At 39.9% G+C, this 18755-nt stretch overlaps 1 protein-coding gene across 4 annotated transcripts in view; it reads right to left on the bottom strand.

Annotated features, from left to right (window-relative positions):
* The window catches only part of CDC27 (cell division cycle 27), a 60227-nt gene that overhangs the window by 19711 nt on the left and 21761 nt on the right, over window positions 1-18755 (bottom strand). Inside the window, exons 6-14 of one of the 4 annotated variants that reach the window (XM_048830176.2) lie at window positions 17690-17844; window positions 17367-17581; window positions 16094-16208; window positions 10814-10947; window positions 9688-9787; window positions 7713-7920; window positions 6216-6388; window positions 4090-4242; window positions 2295-2503 (exon numbers count right to left, since the gene is read on the bottom strand). In XM_048830176.2, coding sequence (XP_048686133.1) covers window positions 2295-2503; window positions 4090-4242; window positions 6216-6388; window positions 7713-7920; window positions 9688-9787; window positions 10814-10947; window positions 16094-16208; window positions 17367-17581; window positions 17690-17844 — 1462 coding nt within the window. The remainder of the gene's footprint in view (window positions 1-2294; window positions 2504-4089; window positions 4243-6215; window positions 6389-7712; window positions 7921-9687; window positions 9788-10813; window positions 10948-16093; window positions 16209-17366; window positions 17582-17689; window positions 17845-18755) is intronic. The other 3 variants (XM_048830177.2, XM_048830178.2, XM_048830179.2) reach the window with 3 other exon arrangements.

Raw genomic sequence — 18755 nt, 5'->3', positions numbered from 1 at the left:
TGGAGTAGGTAGAGGAGGTGAGCTTTCTAATGTGTTGAGGACTCCAAAGAGCCCAGTAAGGCTAGGAGTGAGGTCCCTGGACAAAACTGTGTAAGCAGCCTGGGGAGTCCCCAAGAAGAATGTCCCCCCCATTAAACCTGTGCCTACATTGATGTCCATGTGCCCTAGAAGCCTTGTCAGAGGTATGGTAGACTGAAGAGTAATTAGGAGAATCCTCCCTATTCTGGTCTAAAGGTTGATGGGGAGAAGAAATACTCATTCTCTAGAGGTGGAGCAGACCAAGCAGGAGTCCTTAGAATTTCTTTAGAGACATCTCTTGCCAGTGCCATATATACACACTCAGTGCTGAGAGTTTAGCAGAGCTCAATACCAATGTAAGCATTCTAATGGCTAAGGAAAAACAGAAGAGACTCAGGACATTTGGACACTGTCAAATCTCTTGGTACCATGAAGCTCAGTGCAGAGTGAGTTGGTACCTCTGACATTAAATTTAATACCCTCAGTGCCAGGGCTGTGCCTATGAGATTGGTACCGACAAAGCCAACAGCAATACCACGGTTGGTGCCAGGAGACCTGAAGGTCGTACCAGTGTGGGCAACTGCAAGGGGTTGGTTAGTAGCTGGTACCGCTGGAGTCTGTTGGAGTGCCCAGAGGGACAAACACAGGCCTTGTGTTACCCTTAACCTCACTCAGCATTGAATACCTACGCCTTTCTCTTAGGAGATCCCTTGGATGGTGACCCTATTCTAACACTTTTTCAAAGAGTGGTGAGGAGCCCTACCCCTCTCTGATGAAGGCCCAAGAGCAAGAACTGCTGCAGCAGGAAGGGACAGACATCTCACGAAGTCCAAGGCTTAAAAATTGGCGATTTCTGTTCTACCATGAAAACTGAGTACTGGGCAATAGGGAAGAAAAAAAAAAATCTAAAAATCTAAAAGCACTACCTGTAAAGAAACTTAACATACACTGAACTATCAAAACTATTCTAGAAGTTAACTATGCAAGTGTACAAGAGCACAGGACACTGTGTGCAGTTCTGTCTCAGCCATGGGAAGTCAGAAGGAATTGAGAGGAGGGTTGGGTCTCCTTCACCCTTTTATGTCTTCGAAAAGGGGAGGTACCAGGGCATTTAGGAGATAGATTCAGGCATGGGTCAAAGGACACCTCTATTCAAAAGATTCCAATCTCTGGTGCATGTATATCGAGAGTGGAATACATATAGATAAGCACTCAAAGAATTGCTAATTCATTGACTGTTAATTTGGCTTCTCCAAGATCCTTTATGCTAGCCCAGATAGTATGCTTTTCCTACAAAAAGTTGCAGACAGGAAACACATGAAACTTTTGTGACAAAATTCTGCCTATATTGGGGGCTAGCTATGATCAGACTTCCAGCGATTTAAAAAAAACAAACCACACAGACAACTGGATGATGCAGGATACAAGGCAGCTGGAGAGGAGAAGGAGAGAGATGGAAAATGACAAAAAAACAAAAAGCTCTTCACTAAGAATGTATTCTGCTTTAAAATCAGATAATCCTGACAAAGGCAAGAATTAGGGGAAGGAGATCAACAAAAAAAAACAACCAGCCAACCAAACCAAACCAGTAAAGTTGCTTCTCCTTCCATGGAACAAGAAATCAATGGGAATATGGTAAGTAGGTCAGGCGACCTCCTTCTGTAAGGGTAGTCTCACCAAAAACTTTGTTTTTTCCTGTCCCCCATCTGCTACTAGGAGGATTTATAGTCACTGCCTTGGCTGGCATACAGCAGCAGTGAAGAAATGGAGCAGTGCCAGGGAACAAAAATGTTTGACCAAGTGGAAGTGGGACAATGCATCACATGTGACGCCATGAGAACACAAGGCAATGCAGTACATGCATTTTTTTAAACAAAGACTAATTACTATCCAGCAACAATGATGGCAATACCTGTCGTCAGATCTCTCCTTGTAACAGATAGAGTCACTCTTTTATGTGACAGGTTTCAGAGTAGCAGCCGTGTTAGTCTGTATTCGCAACAAGAAAAGGATCACATTTATTTGAGCATAGGCTTTCGTGAATGCATCCGGTGAAGTGAGCTGTAGCTCACAAAAGCTTATGCTCAAATAAAGGTGTTAGTCTCTAAGGTGCCACAAGTCCTCCTTTTCTTATATGCGATGAGTGGCAGAAATAAAGAATTATCTAAGTTGTTATAACAGAGTGCCTACACTGGCAACATGTAAAGGCAGTCAGCAATAAAATACGCTTCCTCCCTTGGTGCTTTCATTAATAAAAAAAAATCCTGAAAACTTACCATGCATTATAATGTCTAGGATTGACTCGGATTGCATTTCGAAAACAGGCTAATGCTTTGTCTAGTTCTTCTGTTAACACAAATTCATGCCCCAGCAGAGTGTAGGCATACGCATAGTTTGGATCAACTTGAATGGCTCTCTGGAAGAACTTGATTGCAATGTCATGCTCCCGTTGCAAGCTGAAACAGTTTCCTGCGGCACACCATGCCTAGTAAAAAGCAATATTGCAAAGTCACGATCAAATCCCCTTTTTACAACATGAGGGTGATAAATAATTGATTTCAACTGGTATTCTTCTACTGAGCTGTGTTTTTAGAGTATTGGCATGCTTCATCCCAGCAATGAGACATGCCAGCCACTGCTAGGATGAAACCCATAATGGTTTATCTACAGCATTATGCATACATGTATATAATAGCTTTCATCCATGGATTTCCATGGATTTCAAAGCACTTTTATAAGAATATTAGTTAAGTCTCATTCCTTGGAGGTAGAGAGGATTGGATGCATTTTATACATAGTGAAAACTGGGATACAGAGGTCAAGAGCTCAAGGAGACACAGCAAGTCAGCAGCAGTTAAATACTACAAGGATTACACGATATGGAGCGTATAAGCAGTCAGCTATTCAGCTCTAGCACTAGCAACAGCAGCGGGCTGGAGGCAGCTACAGTCAAGATTAAGCACCCCTTCACTCTCTCCAGCAGAGCAATGGGAACCCCACCCAGGGACACCAAATTCCAGTAGGAACCTCCCCATCCCATACAGCAGCCTGCATCACGACTTGAGGGATCAGAGCTTAAGACTCCCCAGCAGCAACGTCACCACCTCCTGTTATTGGAGGCTGTATTTCTCTCTGATCTCCAGACTCCTCTAGCTGCCGTGAATGGACATTTTACTTGACATTTACTATTCTCCACTTGAAGAATTGCTTGCTGGCAACGAACATGTTTTCTGTTCTTGTTTTCCTCCTTTCTTCTTCCCAGGCCTCTCCTGTGCACCTCTCCTGTCCTGCTACCCTCCATAACCTTCCACCTTTCTCCCCAGTCTTCTAACACACTAAAAGAACACATGAAAAGGTTCTTACCTTTTCTGAACTCTAATAAATGTAAAGAACAAAAAATTATAAATTCAAATAAAAGAACATGAATAATACATAAAGTGTGCATGTTTATAGGTTACAGGTCTCATTAAAATGTGCAGGACATTTTGCACATAACAGCCTTGCACTACCATGTGTCCATACAGTCACAACTGCCCCCTCTATTGACAGCCTATTGTTTGATTCATCGACAAATTTAAGACTGTAATGCGTTACATGTTTAGAGGATACCCAGCAAATTTTAGGTGGTCAGTTAATTAAATATTATTGCAGGAAAAAGGGTGTTACAGAAAGACATTAAAATAGTAGCAGAGCAAGCAACAAAATCCCTGCAATCCTGGATACCTCTTTTCTACCTAATAGAGAGCACTCCCTCCCATGCATCAGGGTGAATAAATGATAGGGGAATCTTTCTGGATGAAAGGCGCTATGCAAATGAAAGTCATAACTGATGGGTTAACGGATTTCAGCCTGTTCCATGCAGGCGGACATGCCTTTTTTACAATGGTTACAGGCACCATCCTCGATCCACCAGGTAATCCAGTAGCCTTTATATGAGACAGTTCTGTTACACAAATATACCCGAATTAGACTAAACTAGTTTACTGAGTTTGTTCTGACTCATTAATCATCTTTAACCTTGATAAGAAAGTAACTGTAGGCAGCAACATACAGCACCACACTATCTTATACCTCTGGTGAATTTTTATCCATGTCTGTTAAATCTTTTGATAGGACTGAAAGTGCAACATCCTTCTGAAGATGCCATAGCGTTGTAGAGTAAATCTCCATGCCTTCAACTCTGTAGTTTTCAATCCTTCTTACTTCAGAGAATATCCTCTCAGCCTAAAAACAAAAGAATTTGAATGAAATCCTCGAGAAGAGCACTAAGAGGAATAGTAGGAAGTTCCAGAGATATATAAAAGCAATGGGGATGCTTAGTCTACCACCACCTATAAACACAAAAACCAACATGCAAAGCTTCAAATCTTGTGGCATTTCTAGCTTCTTATCCCAATGAAAGGAGAAACATAGTATGTTTACTTGAGACAAGCAGAAATCTGTAATAGCCCCCTGTAACAGTCTGACTCAGATTACGATACTCTTTCCATCCTAGTGCATGAAGAGAAGATAAAGGAGTAACATTGGTAAAATGAGATCAAGACATTATGAATTTCTATTATCAAAGATTTATATTGCATAGGTGGATGGTCTTAACCACATTACCTAGCCATCCAAACACAGCACACTTCAAGGACTGCCTTTATATGGATACTGGAGCATCTTAATGGCTGAAGGCCTTTCCAGCCTCAACCCACCTTGCTGTTGCAGGTGTTCGTTTACTAAGTAAATGAAAGAGAACAGCCTGAGAAAGGTTCCCTACAATGCATAAGAGCGTGTCCATGCCAGAAGTAGTGAGGTTGGTTCACTAGGAAGTAAGGTACCATATGGGACTACTTTTTTCTATAAAAAGTGTTCAAAGGAAATACAACCTCTTTACTCAAAAATTCATTCTTGATTTTATGTTACTATGGCCAACTCAAGTTCCTTTCACAGATTTCAGATAATAGTACTCAGATCAGCAACAAGGGCAAAAATTAGGAAAGAAAAAGCTTTACGAAACTGCTGGGATCCATGGCACGGTCTTTCATGAAATATTAAAAGTGTCTGTACATTCCAAGTGTGTGGACATGATCAGGATGCAAACAAGGTCCAGGAGCAACTGTTTTTCTTTAAAAGAAAAGGAGTACTTGTACCACCTTAGAGACTAACAAATTTATTTGTGCATAAGCTTTTGTGAGCTACAGCTCCGATGAAGTGAGCTGTAGCTCACGAAAGCTTATGCACAAATACATTTGTTAGTCTAAGGTGCCACAAGTCCTCCTTTTCTTTTTGCGAATACAGACTAACACGGCTGCTACTCTGAAACCTGTTTTTCTATAAAACGACATCTTACATAGTGCATAGTTTATAAAACAAAAACTTAACTTCATAAATCTACTGCATTCACCTCTTATAAATCCATTAACAGGTAAGGATTAGGAAACTGGAAATGAAAAGGGATATTGGGCTTTTGAAACAAGAACTCAATTAACTGAAGTGCTAAGTTACATCCCTATTACATGTAAACGTCTATCACATGAGGGAATCAACAGGATTTATTGTAGCTGTTTAAAAATTACAACTGCAATTTCAGAGAATGGAGACCATCCACAATAGAATTCTAACAGATTTGCCGTTTCCACACGTTTGGAAAACAAACTTTCAAGAGGTCAGTTACCATCATAACTTAAAGAATCTTATGGTAATAACTTATATTGTACATATTTTACATATATGTACGTGCACTTTTCATTGGGAAGGACTCCTTTGGGCTTCACAAACTATAGATGCAGCACAGCTGAAATACTGTCACCTCCAGGTTGGAGGGCAATGGTCAACCAGTGGCAGGGACACAACTGTGGTGAGATGGGGAGATTTTGGCCAAAGACACTGGAGCAACCCCAAAAAAAAGTGTCATAGGATCTTCAGTGTCTATGCTGACTAGAAAGAATGCTGGTTTGTCACATCTCATAAGACCGACCCACAACACAATAAATAGCATAGAACTCAATTTCACCACCTCAAAGTGGAAGGGCTGAAGTGATCCAGATTAATCTGAAACTGCTTGAGGGTAGGTATTTCAAACCTGATGCTTACACAGCTATGCTATCCCAACTGCAGACTCTCCTCGGGTTTTACAGGAAGCCAGCAAAATCTGTGCAAAGCTATACAAAACAAAAATTTAAAATAAAAGCATGTATCCGCTCTATGCCTACCTGCATATATTCTGCAAGCTCAAAGTAAGCTCTCCCAATTTGGCACAGTACCCAGCCAGTATTGTAGTGGTGAGAAGGTAAATGGCTTAATATGTTTATCGCTTCTTTACAGTTGTACGAACACAAGGCTAAATAACCTTTCCCCATGTCACGAAGAAGGCTCATCAATCCTTCTAGGAGAAAAATACAATAAATAAAAGAGACAAGAACTAAAGAATTACTTGCCTGGAACTGCTGTTCTCTGAATCTATGCATTATGGTAGACACCCTTCTAAAGTCCCTGTTCTTATGAAAACCATGCAGGGACTCCAAGCAAGAATTATATACTCCTCCTGGTTTTGCGCACCAGCTCCTGCAGTGAAATCTAGGTAACACCATCTGCCATCTCCTTTCAAGCCAAAGGTAGGATACACCTACCTACAAAGTGGTTGCATAGTTAAGGATGAGCTGAGTTTTACACTTAAAGTGGTTGAATCTGTGCTTTATGTATGAAGAATATGGCATATCCTCCCTAAAACTACAGCACTTACTCTGAGCACAAAATGAATTTTCTGATAATATACAAGGAAATCAGTTAACTAGTTTTAAGTTAAGAATTAAAAATGGGTCCTTTAAGAAATTTGGCACCCTAGATCTGATCATTTTTTTGTACTAAATGATTTTTAGAACATGGACTTGAGTGTCTAAGTCTCCCTTATCGTTAAAGCTTGTTGAGTCTCATGCACTGAATACATTTTGAAGAATATTTTTAAAGGGATTAATAGCCATATTTTGCCATTTTCTTCATAACTGTTATCCAGATGCTGTTGAAAATGGAGAAATTTAAAGTTTTGATCAGAGAATTCCATGAAAAACTGCTTTTTTTCAAAGTGGCCGTCACCTCCTGGTCTCAATGTGACTGAAGCAGAGCTCCCTTTAGAAAAGCCAGTGACCCTCTGTGAAGCCAGGCTGCTGGGCCCACCCTCTTCCAGGAAGTCATAAACAAGAACAGCAAAAGTGACCATTTAAATGTTTGTTTTTTTAAAAGCTACTTGTTGCACAAGATCTGTTTGACAGGGTGGGCAGGGGAATGTAGAGGTGAGAAACTGATGGAAACTAGCCAATACATCTCAGCTGCTTTGTGATGGTCCTGAATGGCATAAAGTAGCCACAATGTACTTGTAGATCTGCCTCATAATAGTTAAAATTAAAGAGATTTTTTTTTTAAAAAAAAAGATTTTAAAAGGTTGATACTACAGTAACTTTGTATTTCTCTGGACTATTGCTTGCAATTAAGCTTATCCACTTGTTATCAATAGTATAATTTAATATTTTTAATGTAAATGAAATTTGATGGTTACATATTTATGAAATGGCAGTTTTAGTTACTCAGAGGCTAAAAGGCACTACAATGAAGAGAATGAACACACTTTACAGTGACCAGTAGTTTCCATTAAACCTTAAAATACAATTGGAAAACATTTGGCTCTATTACATTCTGAGAGCTTTCAGACAAACCTGCTGCTGCTTTCTGTAGTGTGAAAGCCTGGATCTGTGGTGCGACAGTGGAGATTTTCCCTTCTGAAATGATGGACGAGTCCAGTTTGGTGATTTCCAGACTATCGTTTATGTTTGTCTGAGTTATTCCTCCCTTATTTGTTTTACTTTTTGTCTTTCTATTTGGAATTTTAGGTGGGAACTTCATTTTCAACTTTTTACTGTTCTCCTATATGGAAAAAGAAAGTCTCAAACCACGGTTTATCTACAGGCAGATGGATTCCAAATCAAAGACTACAGACATGCTTGTTTTCTGTTTTACTAAAGTAATGGTGTCTAACAGATGTACACATACACAAAATAACCAAGTTAACATATATACATTAACTTCAGCCATAACGTTGCAATAAGGTTATTGGTTTGGTTTTACACTGCATCTTTATAAAGTAGCTTGAACGAAAGCAGTAAACTGACTTTGACCAAAAAGACTTCCAAACAAAGTCATTTATCAAATATATGTATATGGACTATACAGAGTCTCTTTACCAAGTGTATTGATGATATTGCACCTCTCATCCAGAGATCTAATTTCATTTTCATCAATCAGGAAAGTAGGCCATCCCTATTTTTTCAAAGGCTGTGCATGGGAGGCCAGGGGAGGGGAAGAAGGGATATTCAAGTATTCTCTCTCACTCTGGAACTTACTATTGAAAGCAAAGGTTCAGCAAAAATAAGGATGCAAGAAATATAAAGAAAAGAAAAGGAAAATAAAGCTAATGCTTTTCTTTTTTTCTTGGTTTCACTGCAAGGTCTCCTCACCCTGATTCGGCTTCCCAGTCTAGTGGCTCAGAGATTATCTGAAGAGGGAAAGGTCATCCCCAAGGATATACTGCTGACAGGTCACAAGATACTTCCTTTGATTCACTTAACATTTTGGTACTTCACTTTTCCTATACATTTCAATTCCCAACTAAAGCTCTCAGCACCATTGACTATTATGGTGATTTTATATCATCAACTACTAGTAGGACCTCTATCTAAACCTCTACCTCTTTCCCTGCCGATAAGCTACCAGATTGTTCTCACACAACAGCACTTTTCCCAAAGGTGCTGGGAGCAGTATGAAACCAGCTAGGAACACTGGTTTCTGGTTAGTTTCTTGCTGCTGCAGAAGCATTACCACACACCGCAGAAGCTGTTGAGCTGCGTAATTACTTTGGTGAATTCTCTCACTTTGAGGAGGAACACACAGCATCATAACTGAATTTTTGCAATCCCAGACTGAAATTTAACCCACCTGAAATATGTTCTGTAGAGCGGTGGTTCTCAAAGCCGGTCCGCTGCTTATTCAGGGAAAGCCCCTGGTGGGGCGGGCCGGGCCGGTTTGTTTTTACCTGCTGCGTCCAAAGGTTCGGCCGATCATGGCTCCCACTGGCCGCGGTTCGCAGCTCCAGACCAATGGGGGCTGTGGGAAGGGAAGCCAACACGTCCCTCGGCCCGCGCCGTTTTCTGCGGCCACCATTGGCCTGGAGCGGTGAACCACGGCCAGTGGGAGCCGCGATCGGCCAAACCTTCGGACGCAGCAGGTAAACAAACCAGCCCGGCTCACCAGGGGCTTTCCCTGAACAAGCGGTGGACCGGCTTTGAGAACCACTGCTGTAGATGACTTATAAAGTTTGTCAGTCACTAATTTGAGCCCAGCAACACTCCAGGATGAGTGTTCACTTGATACAAACACTTAGGTGTTAAGACTTTTGAAAGCATCACACAGATATGCATGCTAACTGAAAAATTCAAATCATGTACTATAAAGTTCATGTTGTGCAGCCAAATGTATTTCACAAAGTCTACACATTATAAGGCCAATTCTTCAGCTGCTCCACACATTACTCAGTGGGAGCTTTGTATTGAGTGGCTGAATAATCAGGTTATTAATTATCATAAGCAGAAAGATAAGAAAATGGATAAATTATTTAGGGTATACATCCTACGTTACCTTTGTTGTTGAGCTATCACTAGTAAATAGGCGAGAACTTCTTCGAGGCAGTGCATTAGGTGGAGCAGCAATGGTTGGGCTCAATACCTGAGGTGTTGTACTATAAATAAACAGCTTATTAGAAGTAAAATGCTTAAAAAAAATAAAAAATATATATTAAATTAGCAGATGCCTTGTACACTGGGGTGAAGGTGCCTCCATCTCCCTGGGGCAGATTTATGTGCTGCTATATAACCCAAATTTTGATTTTAATCACTCCCTCCCCTCCGTTTGTGATCACTGCAGCAGTTTATGTGGTATTTCCTTACCCAGTAAGTTTCTATGCTAAGTAAAATCAAGCTATCCTCTCCTAGATAGAAGTAAGTCCTACAGATGCAACGAGAGCTGAAAGTTTTGGATCTAAGAAAGGGGAAACCTAAACTGGCAGCCAAGAATAAATTAGCTGGCTGTCTCTTACCATACATCAGTCTGGGGACCCTTCTGCCACATAATTTTAGTATGAAGGGCTTGTTTTCTTAACTTCATGCTCATGTGAGTCAAGACTGAATAAACTTTTGGGGCACATTCTGCTTAATGCAAATGCAAGTTAAGCATATGCACACAAGGAAGAGAATACACATTTTACATTGGGCAGTTTTCTGAACTGTTAAAGTGATGCATTTTAAACAAGTTGTTTATCAACATTTATTACTGAAATAAATATTGAGAAATCTACACCTAAGTTAGAAAGTTGAAATCATTCTCTCAAATGGCATAAGGCATAGTTTGGCCTCTGTGTAAGTGAGGTACTCTTGCCACGAGAGCTCTGAGGTACAGTGCAAAATGCAATTAAAAATCCCCTTGTAGAGAGAATTGCCATGTCAGGATCTTCATTCTGAATTGCAATTAGGCCATTCCACCAGGAACTAGCTGAACAATTGCAGAAACCTACTAGTTTAGCAAAAATACTGGTTACTATCCTAAGATTTTGTTTAAATAAGACCCACTTCACATTATCTCTTTCTTCATCCAAACACGAATGATGCTTCATACCATAGGCCAGATTCACTTTGTGCTTATGTCATAAGGACACAAGAAGCAAAACCAGGTGTAAAAGAGGCTACTGAGCTATGTAATTTTTTAATACCTTGTCTGTGGGCCAGAACTCTGTGTTTGTGCAACAAGGACTGGAGTGACTTCCCGGCTATTTCCACTCTGTGAGAAGACAGACTTTGTTCCCGCTTGGCTTATTCTGGTGACAGACTGCATAACACAAAATTTCTACAGGTTTGTTATTATGTCACTAAATGCACTGACTACATCATGGCAGAAAACAACTAATTTATATCTATTTAATAATTACAGTGAGTGGAGGGGAAGGACCAGCAGAATTCTTTTATTAAACAAGAGTGAATATTCAACATTAGAGAATCAGCCAGCAAAGAAACTGCTCTTCCCACCTGCTGGAGAGAGACAACTGAGCTCAGCAAGGCAGCAAGCCCTTTATATACAGGGGTGATATCACCAAAAAGATGTCCAGTCTCCATCTGCTGGCAGGAAGAAGCCCCAGGAATCGGGCCAGGACATGCAAAGTGAAAATATGTATATTTTATTTATTTATAAAGTCTCCCCCACTGGATTAAGACAGACTGCTTGAAGTGCTGTCAAATGCACAAAGTAAACAAACTGGGAAAGGGAAATTTCATCTTTCAGTAATTACTTTATTAGTAGCATTCAAAGGCCCCAATCAGCATCGGAACCTCATTGCGTTAGGCACTGCGCAAACAGCTTCCAATAACCTTAAGTGCTTGTTTATCACTATGTTTAGTACAGAATTAGTATTTCAATTCACATAGCATACTGTTTGCCAATAAGATTTTGCACATTTACTGCATATGCATTTGGGGCAGTTATGATGTTCACCTCGATTAACCAGAAATTGGTACCTGCAATATGATAAACTTGTTTCATTAACTTAGCATAACTGTGCATTCAGAGTGGCCTTTGTTCATACTTTTTCTAGATCTAAGGGACTGAGCATTTACTCTTTTTTTTTTTTTAAAGTTAAAATGGGAAACAAAAGCATATTTAAGAGGAACATCAGTAATTCTACCCAAAATAAGCCTTTCAGATCCACTGAAGCCATTATAAATGGAAAAATAATTCCCACATTATCACATATTTCCAAGTTGTTTGCTGCCTGAAACTGGGATGAGACAGTTGGCTATATTAATTTCTGATGATTTTATTAATAAAGGATCTATCCTACTCTTCCCCTTTAACTAGTTCAATACTGGATGACACACTGCGCACCCAGCAAGTGTGCTTGTCCCTTCAGGCAGGATGTACTTGGATCCATCCTAATGTTTCATTTATTTATTTACATGTTCCTTAGGAAACTCCTGCTACAAGGCACGCAGTCACAGCTATTGAGTTCGCAAATAGTTAAGGGTAATTTGAGGAGCAGAAATGAAACTAGTAAGCAATATTTAGATTTTATAGAACATGCACCAGAATGCTAAGCCGTTTGTTAGAACTATGCTTATCAATGGTTTGTTTAAATAGCAATATTAAATGCAACTCAAAAGCAGTGTGTCCACACGGATTAATGAAATACACCAATGGACTGATGAAATATTATATAGCAAAAGCAAGGGGAAACTAGTCAACTAATAGGGCTTTATCTCCTTAATATTTTAACCTACCACGTGGCTCGAGATGTATAAAGGTTGTTTCACTAGAAAGATATAGTGAACCCAGATCATTTACTACAAAGAAAAAAATCTTAACTCCTGTATTTAAAAATTACAGCACTAACCCCTTTACTTAAAACCACACCTGAACAGCCAATAAGCATTGAAAAAAAGTATTTAAAGAGATGTTACATTCATAAACCTCTAAACACAGCAACAACAACAAAGTGGAAAATGGCATTTGGGAGAATACACATACATAGATATACCCAAATACAATGATGGTTGCCTTTCAATTCTGTTGTGGAAAGCTGGTTAGAAGCCTAGAAATTGATTCTGAGATACATAGAATGGGAATCAGTGAGGCAAGCAGGTTTCCAGAGAACTGCGGTAGCACACAGCAGAAGGTCCCACTCCAACAGAGCGGAGATGGGAATGTAAAACTCAGGGCAGAATGAGCAAGTGAGTTAGTTGGGGGAGAGCATAATGCAAAACAGAGCATAACCGATGGAGGACACTGAAGAAGAGTGTGATTTAGCAGTGATGAAATGCCAGTGGAGGTTTGTCAGGTAAAAGGTAATGCAACTGTGTTTGTACATATTGGTGAAAGTGTGAGTCCAGTGTTCTGAACAAAGTGAAGAGACATCAGGAGGCCGTAGAGGGAGACTTGGTAGCTACACCATTTAAAAGTGACAAATCCATAAACAAGTGATTCAGCAGAGTGAGTGCTGAGTTAGTGGGAGATGATCTAGCTGGTAGTTGGACTTGTAGGTCAGGTTTCCAGTTCAAGGACTCTCAAATTTTGACTGACTAATGGAAATAAAACACAGCAAGCTAAGCGCCAACACTGAATTTGCCCAGACCACTGACTGATAAAGCAAGTTCTACCTGGAGGAATTGGATACCTTATTTGAGACCTCCTTTCAGCATCTTTAAAATACATTCCTTTATAAATGTCTTTGAAAAGAGCAGCTATTAACAATTGCACCAAGAATGCCATAAAATATGTATAATTTACTAAAAATATATGTCTAGAGACCTGCAAATCTGCAGATATCCGCAGACCATGTTTGCAGATCAGATGCAGATACAAATTCTATATTCTCAAGAAAGAAAAGGTGCCCTTAGCAAGTGGGTTAAGTCATTAGATTGTCTCTAACGCAAGGGGTCTTAAACTTTCTACATCGTAGACCATATCTTAGAGAATCATCTTGGACAACCTGCCTCCCATTCATGATTCCTATAACATCTCTGTGGCAACTAAAGCAAATGCTTACAGGGAAAAATGTTTAAAATAGAAACAATAGTTAGCACCATGCTACCAGCCAGCTCTCTGTGGACCACCAGCAAGTATTCTGGGCTGATTCATGAACCAAGCTGAGAACTGCCATTCTCATGCTTCCTTATGTGTGGTAATTTCAATTCACATGCTTCCTGTTAGAATTTTTTTAAAAATTCTATTTAAAGCAACCCCTAAAAAGTAATATAATAAAAGACGATATACAAGTGAACACATGGAGAACTTGATTGAGCGTTTAAGCTCAGCCCTGCACATAGGACAACGCAAAGCTACAATCACCTCAGAGTCAGAATTGTTCCCATGCTCCTCTCTTGCTGTAGGTGATTACAAGATCCATTTTACGGCACGTATTACTGCTCCCTTGTCCCTGGCCAGCTCTGCTAGATTGCCTATGTGAGAGAGCAGAACTATAGCTCTGTCCCCTTTGCAGGCTCTTGTTCTCAAAAGGGATGGGGATGGCTAGGAAGTATGAGGCACCCTGCAACCATGCTGTGTGGATGTGTAAAGCTAAAGCAAGATGCTTGTCCTTACTACCTACTGCAGCCTTACAGCGTGGTACAAGGAATACTGACATTTTTTAAAAGGCTCAAAGTAAAAAATTAAGATCATGTGGGACAAGCTTTTAGGATCTCAGCCCTCATTTGCACCAATAAATAATAGCTTTAACCTTGATACGAAATAGCCACTCAAGCTATAGTTACCGCAAACCGTCCTCTGCAAAGTGCTGATATTTTACAATTTGGTTAATATATAAGGCCATGTTCAATTCGCTTTAAAAACAGATAGCGGTGTTCCTGTTTTGTTTAATTAACAAACACAATTATATCTTGTTTATTAAAATTCCTTTTTGTAGCATTAACAATATTTTTGTATTATTACAAAAAGGTCTCAACATTCACCAGTAATTCATCCAAATCCACTGTAGAGTGTTCTAATGACAGTTCGCGTCCATTAGAAAGACAGGAACCCCAAACAAAAGCATTATCAGTAGATCTGGGCAGGAAATAGTTTTCTGATTCTGCAAAAATTTTCATGGTATCATAAATTTTGCATCCTGATTTAGGATGGGAAAGTCAAAATCTCAAAAATTTTCATGAGCCAAAAATCTGAAAAAAATTACAGTTAGGGTCAAAGTGTTTCATTTTGATGTTTATCATTATTTATTTGGTATTATAATTAGCTTAAATTTTGAAGAAGAAGAAGAAAAAAGTCATTTTGAACTGGAAGACCGGAATTTGTTTTGAAACCTTTTCTATATAAACCCACAGTATGCCCGCAGCTTGAATACTGCACAAAATTCTGCTTGCCTCAAAAAAGATAGATTAGAATTAGAAAAGGTACAGAGGAGGGCAACACAAAACGATTAGTAGTATGGAACAGCTTCCATATGAGGAGAGATCAAAAAGACTGGGACTGTTCATCCTAGAAAAAGAGAGAACTAAGGGGGAATATAACAGAGGTCTATAAAATCATGAATGGTGTTGAGAAAGTGAATAAGGAAATGTTATTTACCCCTTCACATAACACAAGAATCAGGGGTCACCCAATGAAATTAATAGGCAGCAGGCTTAAAAACAAACATAAGGAAGTACTTTAAACAAGGCACAGTCAACTGTGGAACTCATTGCCACGGGATATTGAAGGCCAAAACTATAACGGGGTCAAAAAAATAATTAGATAAGCTCATGGAGGATAGGGCCATCAATTGCTTTTAGCCAAGATGGTAAGGGATGCAATCCCATGCTCTGGGTGTCCCTAAATCTCTGATTGCCAGAAGCTGGGACACGATAACAGGTAGTAAACCACTCAATAAATGTCCTGTTCTGTTCATTCCCTCTAAAGCACCTGGCACTGGCAACTGTCAGAGAAAGGATACTGGGCTAGACGGACACTGGTCTGACCCAGTATGGCCATTTTTATGTTAGCTGAAAAAGTTAATCAAAACCAACCCTTTTCAGTGAAGAGTTTTGATTTAGATAAATTGGCATTTTCTGACAAAAATGTTTTGTGGGAAAATTCCTGATCAGCTCTAGTTATCAACAGAAAGACACAAATTGGTAACTGAGAAAAAGAAAAACGTCAGACCTTGATAAAGGTATTTGGTAACACACCAAATTCAAATATTGACAATTTAAGTGATTTTAGTAAAAGCAATTTTTTAATTTAATATACCCATTTTTATATAGACATTTTTCATTCTCACTGAAGTCACTGAAAACATTTCCACGAATTAGAAGGATGTTATAATTGGTTGGCTGAGGGAGAAAGTGTAATTTCAAATGCAAAAAAGTCTGCAAGGGGAAAAAAATACCCAACTTATCAGAGCAACTGAGCTAATCTGCAATGGTTATATGCTTGCACTAGAGTTTAATTTTACATTCCTTTGTATTTAAGCTCAGACAGAACAGCAAACACATTCTTGAATGCAAGATACCTTCTTTGAAGGTGCTCCTGTAGATGGCACATCAATTACAGAAGATGAATTAGTGTAGTTTTGTAAATATGATCCATCTCCAGGGCTAGGGGTTTCTAGTGGCAAAATTCCAAAACTGAGAAAAGAATGAAATGGAGATGTCAGAACCAGGGCATCCTTGAAAAGCAGTATTATATTAAAAACATTTCAGAGGAAGCTTGATCTTGTTGCAGCACAGGGAGTCAGAAGATCTGCATTCCATTTCCAGCTGTGCCTCTAACTTCCTATGTAAACCTTTGTGCAAGTCTCTCTATGCCTCCATTACCATCTATAAATTAGGGATAATCTTATTTCCTTTTTACTACCCTTTCTCTGTCTTGTCTATTTAAACTGCAAGCTTTTGGGGACAAGGAAGTTCTCTTATGCATATACAGTAGCTAGCACAAGAGGGTTCCGATCTCGGCGGGCGCCAACAGGCTTTGCTGCAATACTATTTAATAATGTTTTTTAAAAGGAAGAAAATGGCAGTCACGATCATGAGACAGAACATATGAAGCTATAAGGGGGGTACCGTCCTCCAAATCAAAAGGCATTACAAATCCCTAATGCAGCTTTTCCTATTAACTGTTGGTTTCAAAGTAGAAAAAAATTCACAATCCTTTTATCTGTGATTTTTCTATCGCAGAAGTTGTACTAAGCAACACGCACAATCAAAATGCTATTTTTCTAAAGTAACAAAATACCGGTGGCTTATTTAATTAGGCCTGGTCTACACTAGGGGTGGGGATCGACCTAAGATACGAAACTTCAGCTATGAGAATAGCGTAGCTGAAGTCGACGTATCTTAGGTCGACTTACCTCATGGGGCTTACCACTGCCGCCGCTCCCCCATCGACTCCGCTTCCACCTCTCACCCCAGTGGAGTACTGTAGTTGACGGCGGAGCGATCGGGGATCGATTTATCGTGTCTACACTAGATGCGATAAATTGATCCCTGATAGATCGATCACTACCTGTCGATCCGGCGGGTAGTGTAGACATACCCTTAGTTACTGAAGTTTGTTCTAAAAGTTTGATTTTTTTGGATGAAAAACTACCACTATTAAAACACGAATGGCTACTTTTTGTAAGTGGTTTGGCTTTTGCCCCAGCAGCATTATTTACCGAGTACTGTCAATATGCTTGGTGCCATACAATATATAGAGAAAGACATGGTTCCTGCCCAAAGACACAAGGAACAGTGGCAATGCAATGGTCACAAAGCAGGATTTTAAATTCCAAGTCTTAGTCTTACCTTGGTGTCAATGGGCTCAGAGCAGCTGGTCCTCCCAGTAAACTCCGACCAGTTTTTGGTTTATTTTGAGCCTGTTTAGACAATATGGCAGTTCCTGATCCAAGAGGGACAGCATCTGGTGAAATTACAGCCGAGTCAATGTAAGACATAGAGGAATCTGTGTTCAAGGAGGAATATTTTGAATTGGAGGATTCCAGGTTGAGTCTGTTCAATTCCTGAAATGGAAGACATTTTTTATAACATTCACTTGCAAGTATTTCTTAAGTCATTCATTCAAAACTGGGGCAACCGTTTTGAAGGTCAGAGGTTTGGGTGAAACTTACAATTGTGTCTTGTGGAGTTTCCATAAGGACAGTCTCAGGCTGTCTGTGGGATATGTTGTGATTAGACACCAATGTTGTGCAAGTGTTGGGCAGGCAACTGCTGAAGTTCTGCAAAGACGTTAATTTAAATGTTTGGTCAGGGTCTGGCTTCTCACCTGTAAGAGTGAAGAAAGATTTAACCAATGTTATTCATTACCAAATATATTTGGTGCTTGGGTGAAAGCAAAACAGAAGGGACACTAGGTATCTTAAGAAAAGTGAGCAAGTTTTTGTGTGTTTGTTTTTAAAGCACTACACCAGGGACCTCAAGTTATTTTGGATTTCAGACATAACTCTACACCTCTATCCATTTCATTTAATCCACTGGAGAATTAGATAAATTCATGGAAGATAGGACCATCAATGATTATTAGCCAAGATGGTCAGGGATGCAACCAAATGCTCTGGGTGTCCAGAAGTCTCTGACTGCCAGAAGCTGGGACAGGGGATGGATGGATGGATGGATCACTTGATAATTGCTCTGTTCTGTTCAATCTGTCTGACTCATGTGGCAATAGCCACTGTCGGAAGACAGGACACTGGGCTAGACTGACCACTGGTCTGACCCAGTCTGGCCGTTCTTATGTTCTTATCCTATGCACAAAATTCCTAAAGATCCAGACAAGAATGTAGGAAGGCTTACTGACACGTCACTGTTCACTCATCTCAAAGAGAATTGGAGAGACTCATCTAGCAGCTGGTCCCTACAAAACTCTCTTAGAAGATAAAAATCTGAGTTGATCAGAGATCCACAACAAAACCTGGAGATTAACCCAAAAATGTGTCTTGGAATAATCTGAATTAAAAAGAATGGTTTAAAAGTGTATGCTCTTAGATGTGGGCAAGTTTCTCCTTTAAGTTCTGCGGAGCTCTTATGACAGGAAAGAGGCTATTAGAGGTAGAACCATAGCACAATCTTTCCTCTTCAAAGGACGATATATTTGGTCCGCTTTGCTTCCCGGCCAGCAGGTCAACCTGTGGCATGTATAGGCCTCTCTCTCCCCTCCCTTCCCCCGCCTCCCCACAA

This window comes from Caretta caretta, chromosome 27 (assembly GCF_965140235.1).
Source record: "Caretta caretta isolate rCarCar2 chromosome 27, rCarCar1.hap1, whole genome shotgun sequence".
Taxonomy (NCBI): domain Eukaryota; kingdom Metazoa; phylum Chordata; order Testudines; family Cheloniidae; genus Caretta; species Caretta caretta.
Note: the sequence above shows the minus strand (reverse complement) of the source record. Positions and strands in the feature narration are given on the sequence as shown.